We start from the raw sequence: 15,714 nt of genomic DNA on the forward strand, positions 1-15,714 counted from the left end.
ACATTTATGCTATCCATTTTACTTCAAATAAATGAGCATGAAAAAATCACAATATTTGATAATGCTTTGCTATTATTGCAAAATGAAAGTGCACAGTAAACACCAGCACCCCCACCCAGATCAACTGCACAGCAGCATAAAATCATAACCGCTGCCTACCTGAGCTTTTCTTCAAACTGAGACCAAATCTATATCTGTGTTGTTCCATTAGGGATACAGTCCACTTGTTTTTCTTCTTGGAGGCTATCTTGTATATTTCCACAATATTTCCAGAATATATAAACCTTTATATCCAACTGTGTTTGTCCACTTAACTAACAAAAAACGTCTTAGATGGTAATTTTATTCTCTCGGCTTTCGCGGTAAAAAGCTGAAACCTAATTCGTTAACTAAGCTGTCATTTATACCTCTACATCCAATAAAGAGAGTGTTTTTCATTGCCTAAAATACATTGTCACCTAAATGACACACAATGGAGAAATAAAAAATAGCATATTGCTTCGGATTAAATGAACAACTGAAATTCCGCCCAAAATCTGAAGCCCTGATTGGTTTATACAGCTGTTTTTCAAGGCTTGAACCACGATTGAATCTCTTTAACAAGTGAACTGATTCATGGAGTTGTTTACACACAACCCCATAATGAAACAGAGTGAGCACAATGAATGAATTTTTACCATAGATAAGAGCACAGTTTCCTGATTCAATTCCAATGATTAATTCCTTTGAAAAGAGTCATTTAAAAGTGATTCACCTGCTCATGCGCGAAGGAGAGCATACTTGACAGTGCTTTCGTGCTCTGTTTTAAACGTTCTCAAATAGTAACCTGTGTATCCTAGGCATACTCTATATAACGAATATGGTCATTTTCAACATTGTGTAAAAAGTAATCAAATACATCAATATTTTCAATATTACACCCAGCCCTTATCATACATCTTTTAAGCTCTCGTTGGACAAATAAAACATGGCGGGCCGGATTTGGCCTGCGGGCCTTGAATTTCACACGTGTACTACAGCCTGTTGGTTTTGAAATAATCAGATATTTTTAATGTTGCCATGTATTACATTAACAAGATGAATTTCTATTACATGTAGCAGTGTGGGTTTACTATCACATGCATTATAAACAACAATTTTTTTTTTTTTTTCATTTTTAATCTGAAAAGTTTGTTTTTAATCAGCTAATAACACCCTATACCTGGAGAACTTTAGTGGGGGAGAGGCAACACATTTTCTCCATAGTGAAGCATCATGATTCATTAAAAAAAAAAAGATATTTAATAAAGATAAGTTTATGTTTTATGCTAGCAACATGTACATCTGTTATAAATAGAAACTTTAATTTTGTTTTAGCAGCCAACAACATTCATGATGGCACAGATTTCTTTAAAACACTGATGAATTTTGAATTGTCATGTGATACCTTCATTAAAAATCTGTTTTGCGGCTAGAAGCACTCAGGGGAAAGATAAGATAAGATTCCTTTTAATCTGAAAGATCAGATGAGCTGCCTACAGCAGCTACACTAGCTTTTTATCAGATATTGTCCGACCGCTAGTGTTTTTTCCCTCTCTGAACAAACATTAACCATTCTGTTTTTTTGCCCCCTGCCATAATGGTTGCAAATAATGCCCAGGATAGGTAAGGTAGAAATGTGGACTTTCTTAAGGTGTGTTTGCTGAAGGGTCGGATGACCCACCCACTTACAGAAGATGCAGAAGAATTCAGTAGGCTACACCTAGCCTGTCAAGTGCTTACAATTAACACATTTCAATCCCCTCCCAAAAGAGTGCCATTGTTCATCATTAGTTTGCATTTGAATGGACTGACCAAAACTAATTAATACCAGCAATAGCCATTACGGCCAGCTAAAACAAAATCAACCTAGTAGAAAATGTAGGCACATCTTGGAGACAAATAACTATGGGGGTTAACGTAATTATACAGTGCCTTGCAAAAGTATTCACCCCCCTGAGCATTTTTCGTGTTTTGTTGGCTCACAACGTGAAATTAAAATGGATTGTTTGGGGGTTTGCATCATTTCATTTACAGAACAGGCCTACACCTTTGAAGATGTGAATTTTTTTTTATTGTGAAGCAAACAACAAATAAGACAAAATAACAGAAAACTTCAATGTGCATAACTATTCACCCCCCTAATGTCAGTACTTTGTAGAGCCACCTTTTGCAGCAATTATAGCTGCAAGTCGCTTTGGATAAGTCTGTATGAGTTTGCCACATCTAGCCACTGGGATTTTTGCCCATTCCTCAAGGCAAAACTGCTCCAGCTCTTTCAAGCTGGATGGTTTCCGCTGGTGAACAGCAATCTTCAAGTCTGACCAGAGATTCTCAATTGGATTAAGGTCTGGGCTTTGACTAGGCCATTCCAACACATTTAAATGTTTCACCTTAAACCACTCGAGTGTTGCTTTTGCAGTATGCTTAGGGTCATTGTCCTGCTGAAAGGTAAACCTCCGTCCCAGTCTCAAATCACTGGCAGACTGAAACAGATTTTGCTCAAGAATATCCCTGTATTTAGCACCATCCATCTTTCCCTCAATTCTGACCAGTTTCCCAGTCCCTGCTGCTGAGAAACATCCCCACAGCATGATGCTGCACCATCATGTTTCACTGTGGGAATGGTGTTCTTGGGGTGATGAGATGTGTTGGGTTTGCGCCAGACATAGCGTTTTCCTTGGTGGCCAAAAAGTTCAATTTTAGTCTCATCTGACCAGAGCACCTTTCTCCATACATTTGGGGAGTCTTTCACATGCTTTTTGGCAAACTCAAAACGTTCTTTCCTATTTTTATCTTTAAGTAATGGCTTTTTTCTGGCCACCCTTCCATAAAGCCCAGCTCTGTGGAGTGTACGGCTTATTGTGGTCCTATGGACAGATACTCCAGTCTCTGCTGTGGAACTCTGCAGCTCCTTCAGGGTTACCTGTGGTCTCTGTATTGCCTCTCTGATTATTGCCCTCCTTGCCCGGTCTGTGAGTTGTGGTGGATGGCCCCCTCTTGGCAGATTTGTTGTGGTACCATGTTCTTTCCATTTGATGATGATGGATTTGATTGTGCTTCGGGGGATCATCAAAGATTTGGACATTTTTTTATAACCCAACCCTGACTTGTACTTCTCAACAACTTTATCCCTGACTTGTGTGGAGAGCTCCTTGGTCTTCATGGTTTTGTTTGGTTAGTGGTGCCTCTTGCTTAGTGGTATTGCAGCCTCTGGGTCCTTTTAGAAAAGGTGTATAGATACTGACAGATCATGTGACACATAGATTGCACACAGGTGAACTTTATTTCACTAATTATGTGACTTCTGAAGGTAATTGGTTGCACCAGAACTTTTTAGGGGCTTCATAGCAAAGGGGGTGAATACATACGCACACGCCATTTTCCAGTTTATTATTTAAAATGTTTATATACATATATTTTTTTTTCTCATTTCACCTCACCAACTTAAATTACTTTGTGCAGATCTATTACATAAAATTCAGATTAAATAAACATTTAAATTACAGGCTGTAATTTAACAAAAGAGGTAAAAAGTCAAGGGGGTGAATACTTTTGCAAGGCACTGTATACACTAGGTGTCTACTGCACTCATAACCTATACAGTGTCAGTTAAGAAGCAAATGTAAGAAGTAGAACTTATCTCTGATACCATGCCAAATTTATGTCACACGGCAGATAGACCTTGTGTTTTTTGTCAGCGCAGATAGAGCATGACATCTCTGAATTTCTGCAGAGACATTGTTTCTAAGAAAACAAGATGTGCCAAGTCAGCAGACCAGTAATAATCCAGTTTTATGTTTTTACCACACCTAATACCTCTTAAATAAGCAAAACCCATTAAAATACTTTTTGCTCATCACATGTGAGTTTGAATTTATTAGTTCTTTCGTGTATTTATGAATATTTTCCCCTCATTTGTGTCATACACAGTAAACAGTGCAAAGGACCTTGTAATATTGTCCTTGTCATAACATGTGGGCCCTGGGGTCTCTCTCTTACTCTATGGGTCACCAGCAGTTTGTTCAACCCATACTGTATCATCTTTTCCCTCCTGCTCAACATGCTGAATTTCAGAGTTTGATTCTGAATCCTCTACATCATATGTTATATTAAATTGGTTGTCATTTGCTAAATTCCTGCAAACTATCCAAGTCATATAATAAGCTAGTGTATTACACCCATGTACATAAAAAAAACAAATACATTTGCACAAATACATACTTCGTAAATACATTTGCATTGTAAGTTACTGTTTCAGCAAAATACTGGTTTATAGAACTGATTTGCAAAAAAAAAATAATAATAATAATAAATCAAATCAAAAAGCTGCTAAATGTGACATTAGTGCATTTTTATGCAATCTAAAAATTTCATATCTCAGTTCATATCTCCCATAAATTTCCAGATCTATTCAAGGCTAACTTTGCCCATTAGTAACCAGTTTAAAACAATATTTTGAACACTAAAACTTATTTCTATTATTAGTAGGTGGCAGGGTCAACACTATTGAAATTAATGTACTATTGAATTGTCTGTACTTTTTTCAATGCTTACCAATTTAAAAAAAAAAAGCTTTCTTAATAAGCCTTGACAGTTTTATACTGGGCATTATTTGAAACAAAAAAAACCCAGGATACAAAAAAACATGATACGATGCAATCACTATCTTTGCCTAATTTTTTTTATTTTTCCTGGGAATGTAATACATGAAGTTTATCCCTCATTTGCATTTTTTCAGCCACTTCGTAGCATCACAATATTAAACTAAAAATTAATAATATAGGCACATTATATTAATTTCTGTAAAATTGTACAGCACATTATATTCTTTTCCTAAATAATGTACAGCCTCTAACTACACTAATGCAGCAATGGCAAAGAGATCTAGATACAGAGATGTGAAAAGGAATATGGCAAAAAGCCATATTTCTTCTTCAATCTGTTTATGTCATAAAATCATTTAATTCAAAATCAAACATCATGTACATTGGTCAAGTAAAGCTGGTTAAAATTAAACCAGACACTGATGCAATGTGCGTTAGATGTAATGGAAAGCTGGGACTTTGTCATATCCCAAATTAATTAACTTTGGAAAACTAATTTTCATGCTAATCCAAAATAAATCCCCACACATTAAAAAATTATTCAAGTAGGTTCTGAACCAGATTTTGAGGTAAATCAGCATCTTCATAACTTAAATTTTTTTTTTTTTTTTTTAGGAACACTTCAAAACCCCAACACAGAAGAATCAGCCTTTGTCTAACAGCAATGAGAAAATCACCCATGCTGTTCTGAATTTAAAAGATATTTCTACTTTTAGTAGTAATTCATATATAAACTATATGTATGTAACAACGCATCTTGAATTGGTATATATAAATGTGTTAAGATTAAAAATAGCAGAGATTTAAAAAAATGAATCATGATGCAATTTGTAAATGGTATAGCACAATCTAATTGTGAGGAGGGATGTCGAAAACGTAGTGACGTCTGATGTCGAACAAGTAAAATCACATTTAGTTGGATGTTGTTCAGACGGAATGAGACATGGCAAGTAATTTTGAAAGAGAGGATGCACATTCCAACTTTATATCAGCAGTGGTGCAACATTTTGGCTTCCTTGTGCTTGCAAATGAAAATGGTAAGAAAATCACATACAAAAAAAGACAGCGTGAAATTAAGAGGCTAATTACCTACACAAACAGCACAACAAACATGGTACAGCATGTCAACCAGCGCCATCAATTCGGCACCGCCTAAGAAAACTGCCAAATTGTCAAGAAGACAAACTACCCTGACAACAAGATTTGCAACTCCACTTGACCCAACCAGTGTAAGGGCCAAGGAAAATACAAGATCCATTAGCGTTTTCATGGCAAAAGATGTGAGACCATTTTCCATTGTTAAATATGAGGGTCTTAGAGAGGTGGATATCATATCTATCAACTTAGAATTGTGAATCGTGACGAATCATGAGTTGGGTGTATCGTTACAGCCCTAAAGTTTATGCATGAGCAGCTGATAGCAACAACCTAAATACAAAACATTTTAACTATAAGATTTTAGTGTACATTTTTAATGTATGTATAAATCTTAAAAAATAAACAGTACCTTAATACTCTGCAATCACAACGTAATACAATGAGGGGATCTACCAGCAGGTCATTTTGTGTGTAGCGGTGCTGGCTGAGAAGCTTAGCAGAGGGCTGCAAAGCATTCACAGTCATCACCCAAAGTCTGTGGAGAAAAGAATCAAATATAAACAATAACTTAAAACATCAGTTATAAATATACACTGCCTGGCCAAAAAAGGGTCACCACCTGGATTTAACTAAGTAAATAGGTAAGAGCCTCCCATTGAATAATTACTGCATGGGTGATTATGTTTTAGCTGGCAACAAGTTATTTAACCCTAACTGATGCAGTGAGTAGCTTCTCATTTGTTAAACAACCATGTCGAAAGACACATCCTGTGGTCGTGGAAAAGATGTTAATCTGTTTCAGAAGGGTCAAATTATTGGCATGCATCAAGCAGAGAAAACATCTAAGGAGATTGCTGAACCTACTAAAATCGGGTTAAGAACTGTCCAACGCATTATTAAAAAGTGGAAGGACAGTGGGGAAACATCATCTTCGAGGAAGGAATGTGGTCGGAAAAAAAATCTTGAATGATCGTGATCAGCGATCAACTTAAACATTTGGTGAAATTAAATGGTAGAAAAACTACAGTACAACTCAGGGATATGTTTAATAGTGAAAGTAAGAGCATTTCCACAACCACAATGCGAAGGGAACTCAAGGGATTGGGACTAAACAGCTGTGTAGACTTAAGAAAACCACTTGTCAGTGAGGCTAACCGGCAAAAACGGCTTCAATTTGCTAGGGAGCACAAAGATTGGACTCTGGAGCAATGGAAGAAGGTCATGTGGTCTGATGAGTCCAGATTTACCCTGTTCCAGAGTGATGGGCGCATCAGGGTAAGAAGAGAGGCAGCTGAAGTGATGCACCCATCATGCCTAGTGCCTACCGTACAAGCCTGTGGGGTCAGTGCTATGATCTGGGGTTGCTGCAGTTGGTCAGGACTAGGTTCAGCAATGTAATGTGCCCAAAGAATGAGGTCAGCTGGCTACCTGAATATACTGAACGACCAGGTTATTCCATCAATGGATTTTTTCTTCCCTGATGGCACGGGCATATTCCAAGATGACAATGCCAGGATTCATCGGGCTGAAATTGTGAAAGAGTGGTTCAGGGAGCATGAGACATCATTTTCACACATGGATTGGCCACCACAGAGTCCAGACCTGAACCCCATTGAGAATCTTTGGGTTGTGCTGGAGAAGACTTTGCGCAGTGGTCCAAATCTCCAATCATCAATACAAGATCTTGGGGAAAAATGAATGCAACTCTGGACAGAAATAAATGTTGTGACATTGCAGAAGCTTGTGGAAACGATGCCAGAGCGAATGCGTGCCGTAATCAAAGCTAAAGGCGGTCCAACCAAATATTAGAGTGTGTGACCGTTTTTTTTTTTGGCCAGGCAGTGTATATGTAAACATTTTTCTTACAATGTGGTAAAAAATTGTCTTAAGATATCCTAACACAATCCCTCAAATCACCTGCGAGGCATAACAGTATTGAGGACCATCCATAGATTGTTGACAGTCTGCAGGACTCGGCGGGAAACACCATCCTCTAGCAGTAGGCTGAAATTGTCTGTTAAAGTTTCTGCATAGGGGATCAGGTCTCCTGCACTCAAAAGTGTCAAGTGCTCTAGCATATGCAGCAGCACATGTCCTCTTTGCTTTACATTCTGAAAGGCTATGACAAAAAATAGACGGGTTACAACAACAAATCTGGCCAAGATAGCTAAAACAAGGTATCTGACTATAGCAAGAAAAAGCACATTCATAATGACTGGCTATTCGAGAAGGTGATCTGTTGATACTTTACACCTGAAAGTGTAAAACATTTACATTTGAAAAACTCCGAAATAACATGCAGGCTAAAGTTTAACTTTGACTAATAAAGTGTATGGTGAGTGCAACAACACTGTGCAAATGACCTTTAGCTGAGGCCAGCACTACTAACAAGAAAGTATTTAGAGACAGTGCTTTAAGATCCTTTTTCTTCCAGCTATAAAACAAACAAACAAAAAACACTAAAGGGGTGCATAAATGTAAACAAATTGCATCTGTCTTTAAAGTTGACATTGAACATTACTGTCTGAGAACTAACACTTTTGACAGCATTCACATAAAAGCCAATCAGTGCACAATGCATGCAGAGAAGGAGATTATACACCTGACTCGATTTGTGCAGTTTCCACCCACCATTATGTAGCTGGGCTTGTGAGTACTTGCAGACCGGCCTGGTGAGCAGCATTTTGCGAAGAAGGGGCAAAGTGCCAGTCACCTCCTCCTCACATATCCAGTCCTCCACCATGCACAAATGAGGATAATTAGTAGCCAAAAGGCGAAGCAAAGCAGAATGCAGTCCTATAATGGAAGATTAAGGAAGATAGGCCAAAAGACAGAATGGTTAAGCATCAAGACAATGAATCAGAATCTGTAAACCTTTAATCTACACATTTTTGGATTATACATGAACAATGTAACCACACAACAAAATTGCTAAATATTTAATGAGTCAAAACATTAGGACCACCTAATTTGCAGTCAAAACAAGCCTGATCTGCTGATACATGAACTGTGCTCTCTGATACCAGGACGTTTTCAGCAGGTTCTTCAGCTCTTCAATGTTGCAAGGTGGAGGGTACTATAATATATCTTGGTGTCATCTCTTCCTCAGGTAAACAACACACGTGTGGTCATCCACATGATCTAATTATATCAGCTGCATTTAACACATGTAGAACTAGTACAGTCAAGCCGGAAAGTCTGCACACCCCTTTCACCTTCTCTACGTTTTATTACATTACAGACTAATTCTATAATAGATTGAGTTAATTTCACAAAAAAAGAAAAAGCCCACAGTGACAAAGTGAAAGATGGCTTTTAGACATTTGTGCTAATTTATTAAAAATCTAAATGTAAAATATCATAAGTGTGCATACGCTTTGATATGACATTGAGCGATTGGGGAAGATGGGCCTTTGCCAGGGAGGTGAGCACAAACTCGAGGGTCAACTCTGACAGAACTCCAGCGTATCCTTGTGAAGATGGGAACCTATCAGAAGATCAACCATCCAGGTCGCACTCCACAAATCACGCCTCCATGATAGAGTGGCCAGACAGAAGCCACTCCTCAGTAAAATACGCATGACAGCCCGCTTGGAGTTTGCCAAAAGGCACCTAGAGGACTCTCAAACCATGAGAAACAAGATTCTATGGTCTGATTAAACCAAAATTAAACTTTTTGGCCTGGATACCAAGCGTCACATCTGGAGGAAACCAGGCACCACTTATCACCTGGCTAATGCCATCCCTACAGTGAAGCATGGCAGTGGCAGCATCATGATGTGGGGATGTTTTTCAGCAGCGGGGCCAGGGCGACAAGTCCTGATAGAGGGAAAGATTAATGCAGCTAAGTACACCTTGAAGAAAACCTGCTCCAAAGCACTCTGGACCTCACACTAGGGCGAAGGTTTACCTTTTAACATGACAACGACCTGAAGCACACAGCCAAGAAAACAAAGGAGTGGCTTCGGAGAAAGTCTGTGAATGTCCTTGAGTGGCCCAGCCGGAGCCCGGACCTGAATCCAATCAAACATCTGTGGAAGGAGCTGAAAATGGCTGTGTACCGATGCTACCCATCCAACCTGACAGAGCTTGCAAGGATATGCCAAGAGGAATGGGCAAAAATGTCCAGAAACAAGTGTGCCAAGCTTGTAGCTTCTTTCCCAAGATGCCCTGAATGTGTAATTGCTGCCAAAGGTGCATCAACCAAGTATTAGGCTAAGGGTGTGTACAGATATGTAACCCCTAAATAAACGATTTTTTCAGAAAAATAAAATTGCATATTTTCTAAATCCTGTTGTCACTTTGTAATTACTGGCAATTGTGTGTAAATGTTTGAAGCAAAAGAACTCAATCTATTATAGAATCTGTATTAGTATAGTCTGTAACGTAATAAAACGTGGAGAAGGTGAAAGGAGTGTGCAGACTTTCCGGCTTGACTGTAACGACAGCCAGCCCAGGGTCAACTACATAGCTGACATTAACCTGCACCATTGTTACAAAAATAGGTGTTGGCATTCACACTTTTAGAAGGTGGTTCTAATGTTTTGGCTCAGCTGTCTATTAAATACAGAACAGTATGGCTGGAATTGCCTCACTTACCTCCCAATTCCTTCTGCAGGCCTTGAGCTTGGCAGATGAGATATTTGATAGGTATCTGGTCCATTAGAGCTGCAGAGTAGGACTTGGGCTTCTTCTGCATAAGAACTGAAGCAGTAGCACAGTTTGAGTTTTTACAGTGCTGTTTTATTGTTTATGTTCTGTTTTACTTCTGACTGAACTGAATGACTGCACCTGTGCTTATCTATGCAAACACCTCTTTTAACTCAAGATGAAGGCCATTGATCTATGATATGGGCCCACATGTCTTATTATCTGAGCTTTAACCCTGTTATATTATGTATTTTTCCAATTCTATGTATTAGTTTTTATTTTTGCTTCTGACTGAACTGAATGACTGCACCTGTGCTTATCCATGTAAACACCTCTTTTAATTCAAGATGAAGGCCATTTATCTATTATATGGACCCACTTCTGTCTTATTATCTGAGCTTTAACCCTGTTATATTATGTATTTTTCCAATTCTATATATTAGTTTTTGCTTTGTGTGGACATTTATAGGTCAGTACACTTTAATAGCTTTCCGTTTAAGCCAGCATAGTAGGTAAAGTCTATCTACCTAAACATTGTTGTTCATAAAGTAAAACATATTTGGTTTGTAGTCACCATGGTTTTTTGAGCTTTGTAATTAGATGTATTCCACCCAAAAATACCTGGTAATTTTATGCAATTCAATCACTCTGGCCTTACTCTCAGAAATGCAAATAACAGATAAAATGCTCCTAGATCCTAAACAATACAGTAAGAGCAATCTCTAAAAAGAGAAGCAAAGACACATACAGTGTATCACAAAAGTGAGTACACCCCTCACATTTCTGCAAATATTTCATTATATCTTTTCATGGGACAACACTATAGACATGACACTTGGATATAACTTAGAGTAGTCAGTGTACAACTTGTATAGCAGTGTAGATTTACTGTCTTCTGAAAATAACTCAACACACAGCCATTAATGTCTAAATAGCTGGCAACACAAGTGAGTACACCCCACAGTGAACATGTCCAAATTGTGCCCAAATGTGTCGTTGTCCCTCCCTGGTGTCATGTGTCAAGGTCCCAGGTGTGAATGGGGAGCAGGGCTGTTAAATTTGGTGTTTTGGGTACAATTCTCTCATACTGGCCACTGGATATTCAACATGGCACCTCATGGCAAAGAACTCTCTGAGGATGTGAGAAATAGAATTGTTGCTCTACACAAAGATGGCCTGGGCTATAAGAAGATTGCTAACACCCTGAAACTGAGCTACAGCATGGTGGCCAAGGTCATACAGCGGTTTTCCAGGACAGGTTCCACTCGGAACAGGCTTCACCAGGGTCGACCAAAGAAGTTGAGTCCACGTGTTCGGCGTCATATCCAGAGTTTGGCTTTAAAAAATAGACACATGAGTGCTGCCAGCATTGCTGCAGAGGTTGAAGACGTGGGAGGTCAGCCTGTCAGTGCTCAGACCATACGCCGCACACTGCATCAACTCGGTCTGCATGGTCGTCATCCCAGAAGGAAGCTGACGCACAAGAAAGCCAGCAAACAGTTTGCTGAAGACAAGCAGTCCAAGAACATGGATTACTGGAATGCCCTGTGGTCTGACGAGACCAAGATAAACTTGTTTGGCTCAGATGGTGTCCAGCATGTGTGGCGGCGCCCTGGTGAGAAGTACCAAGACAACTGTATCTTGCCTAGTCAAGCATGGTGGTGGTAGCATCATGGTCTTAGGCTGCATGAGTGTTGCTGGCACTGGGGAGCTGCAGTTCATTGAGGGAAACATGAATTCCAACATGTACTGTGACATTCTGAAACAGAGCATGATCCCCTCCCTTCGAAAACTGGGCCTCATGGCAGTTTTCCAACAGGATAACACAACACAAACACAACCTCTAAGATGACAACTGCCTTGCTGAGGAAGCTGAAGGTAAAGGTGATGGACTAAACCCAATTGAACACCTGTGGCGCATCCTCAAGTGGAAGGTGGAGGAGTTCAAGGTGTCTAACATCCACCAGCTCCGTGATGTCATCATGGAGGAGTGGAAGAGGATTCCAGTAGCAACCTGTGCAGCTCTGGTGAATTCCATGCCCAGGAGGGTTAAGGCAGTGCTGGATAATAATGGTGGTCACACAAAATATTGACACTTTGGGCACAATTTGGACATGTTGACTGTGGGGTGTACTCACTTATGTTGCCAGCCATTTAGACATTAATGGCTGTGTGTTGAGTTATTTTCAGAAGACAGTAAATCTACACTGCTATACAAGTTGTACACTGACTACTCTAAGTTATATCCAAGTTTTATTTCTATAGTGTTGTCCCATGAAAAGATATAATAAAATATTTGCAGAAATGTGAGGGGTGTACTCACTTTTGTGATACACTGTATACCAAAGTCAAAGTGTATGCACCAAAAGGGTTATTTTAACAGTCTGCAATAATGGTACAGATAAAAAAAAGAACTTAGCTAAAGTACAGACCGAGTGTCTTTGTGTTGGCTAGTAGAGCCTCCTCATAGGATAGAATATAATACAGGATCAGCAGCTGACTGGTGATGCTATACTGAGCACGTCCTTTTCCCCCATTATCCTGAGAGTTAGAAGAAATACAATGGAGGTTATTATTCACATTTATCACATTTAACACTTATCCAAAGTAACTTACAATTATGACTGAATATGATTTGAGGGTCTAACCCACTGAAACTTGGCAGTGTTAAGACCTGACCTTGATCATTTGTTAAATAAAGGTTTAAGTGAATTAACAATGTGCAGACTTTTGTTTTTATTGCATTTTAGAAAATGTCACAACTTTTTTTGGAAATGGGGTTTGTAACTGAGAATTAATGACACTTAAAACAGTTATACATTCTGCCAAGATCAGCTGCATGGACTATAGAGAGAATTATTTATGCTACTGATGGTAATTTAATTTATGTGGTCTTTAGAGGAAGGAAAAGGACTTCAGTACTTGGAGGGGGTATCACAACAACTTACAATACTTTAAAGCACATGTTTCAAACTCAAGGCCCGTGGGCCAAATCCGGCCCGCCACATCATTTTGTGTGGCCCGCAAGAGCTTAAATGACATATGATTGTCTTAAAATACACTGTTAAATCGTACATAAACTGCATCTCACACAATGCATGCCAATTCTGTGACCCGCAAAATGACTACATCCCGCCATTAGATGGCAGTGTTTCCACATCAGTGTTTAACTGAGGCGCTATTCCAACAAGTGAAATATTTACAAATAATGCCAAAATGTACAAAAAGAGAAAATTGAAGCAGAAAGAAGGAAATTTAATGAAATATGAAAAAGTGAATACAAGTTTGTGCTTCAAGAAGAAAAACCGGGACGTCTCTTGTGTTATGAGGCCGTGTCTGTGGTTTGTTTGTTTATTAGGATTTTAACGTCATGTTTTACACTTTTGGTTACATTCATGACAGAAAACGGTAGTTTATCTTCACACAAAGTTAATCAGTTCACAAGGTTATATCGAACACAGTCATGGACAATTTAGCATCTCCAATTCACCTCACTTGCATGTCTTTGGACTGTGGGAGGAAACCGGAGCACCGGGAGTACATGCAAACTCCACACAGAAAGGACCCGGACCGCACCACCTGGGGATCGAACCCAGGACCTTCTTGCTGTGAGGCGACAGTGCTACCCACTTAGCCACCGTGCCGCCCGCGTGTCTGTGGTAAAGAAGTACAATATAAATGTAGATATACATTATAAATATACAGTATATATTTGGCACTTTGACACCAAACACAGAATTTAACCTCCAAGAAAAACAACAAATTGTCTAAGATTTAAATGGCAGACTGCAATCACAGCACAAAACATTACAATCAGCCCTTTGAGGGCCACCATAATGCAGATGTGGCCCTCTGTGAAAATGAGTTTGACACCCCTGCTCTAAAGCACTTGCATATTTGATTTGCTCAGGTGAGTGACTTAACACAATAAAGTGACATGGGAAAAAAATACTTGAAATGTTTCTTAGACACATCTGTAATTAATGTAACATGAGAAAATCATGAAAAATAAGACTACACCAAAATGGGCATGATGACTGTTGGGGTACATGTCCATAGCATACACATAGGCTATAAAGTACCTAATAAGGCTGAAAAGCTTCTGCACATCTAAAATGTCTTTTTTAAAAAGTTTACTAATAAATAGTTTAATAATAAAATATCTAAGTTGTATGGCCAAAAAGTTAAACCATTGTGTTATCAAACCAAAACATTCCCTGATTCTTCAATTTATGCTGCTCCATATGTTTAAAATAGGAGACAGATCATGATTGCAGGCAGGCCAGTCAAGCACACACATTCTGTATATGAAGCCATGAAGAATAAGTCTTGGCATTGTCTTGTGATTTAAAAAAAAAAAAAAAAAAAAAAAATCCTAAAAACTGTGTTGCCTTGGTGGCAGCATGTCTCTCTAATGCTGTAATTTACTTTAACTTTTGACAGTCAATTTCATCCGTTAATATACCTCCATTCTTGCATTTCAAGCCTGCAACACATTCCAATGAAGGTTGGGATGGGGGCAATTTAGGGCTAGTAATGAGGTGAAAAAACTAACTAATGATGTGATTCCAAACAGGTGATGTCAACAAGTGATTGTAATCATGGTTTGGTACAAAAGCAGCATCCTGGAAAGGCTGAGTCTTTGATGAGCAAAGATGATCTCCAGTTGGTCAACAAGTGTGTGAGAAAATTACTGAAATGTTTTAAAACAATTGGAAGAAAAGAAAGATTGGAAGGGATTTGCATATTTCTCCCTCTACAGTGCATAATATCATTAAACGATTCAGGGAATCAGGAGAAATTTCAGTGCATAACGGCCAAGGGCGCAAGCTTAAGCTGAACGCCCGTGATCTTCAATCCCTCAGACGGCACTGCATCAAGAATGGCCACTCAACAATAGCTGATATAACCACATGGGCAAGGGATTGCTTTGGCAAACCTCTGTCAAGCACTACAATACAGAGTTACATGCACAAATGCCACTTCAAACTTTACTGTGCAAAAAAGAAGCCTTATGTTAACCATGTCCAGAGACGGCATCGACTTCTCTGAGTTCAGAGGCATCTAGGATGGATCATCATTTTGGAAAAGATGGACGCCGTGTGCTTCAGACCAAAGACGAAAAAGGACCATTCAGACTATTATCAGCAACAAGTACAAAAGCCAGGGTCTGTCATGGCATGGGGCTGTTTACACTTCTCTGATGGTGCATTGAGATTTTAGAGCAACATATGCTGCCTTCAAGATGTCATCTTTTCCAGGGATGTCCATGTATTTAAATCTGGACTCATCAGACCACATGACCTTCTTCCATTGCTCCAGAGTCCAATCTTTATGCTCC

General features: G+C 39.0%; 1 protein-coding gene across 2 annotated transcripts in view; it reads right to left on the reverse strand.

Annotated features, from left to right (window-relative positions):
- ints2 (integrator complex subunit 2) overlaps positions 1-15,714 on the reverse strand; it is a 73,273-nt gene that overhangs the window by 10,260 nt on the left and 47,299 nt on the right. For both annotated transcript variants that reach the window (XM_063014240.1, XM_063014239.1), the window contains 5 exons: positions 12,806-12,914; positions 10,323-10,427; positions 8,355-8,519; positions 7,641-7,842; positions 6,133-6,258 (listed from right to left, as the gene is read on the reverse strand). In XM_063014240.1, the coding sequence (XP_062870310.1) occupies positions 6,133-6,258; positions 7,641-7,842; positions 8,355-8,519; positions 10,323-10,427; positions 12,806-12,914 (707 nt within the window). The remainder of the gene's footprint in view (positions 1-6,132; positions 6,259-7,640; positions 7,843-8,354; positions 8,520-10,322; positions 10,428-12,805; positions 12,915-15,714) is intronic.

This window comes from Trichomycterus rosablanca, chromosome 18 (genome assembly GCF_030014385.1).
Source record: "Trichomycterus rosablanca isolate fTriRos1 chromosome 18, fTriRos1.hap1, whole genome shotgun sequence".
Lineage (NCBI taxonomy): Eukaryota > Metazoa > Chordata > Actinopteri > Siluriformes > Trichomycteridae > Trichomycterus > Trichomycterus rosablanca.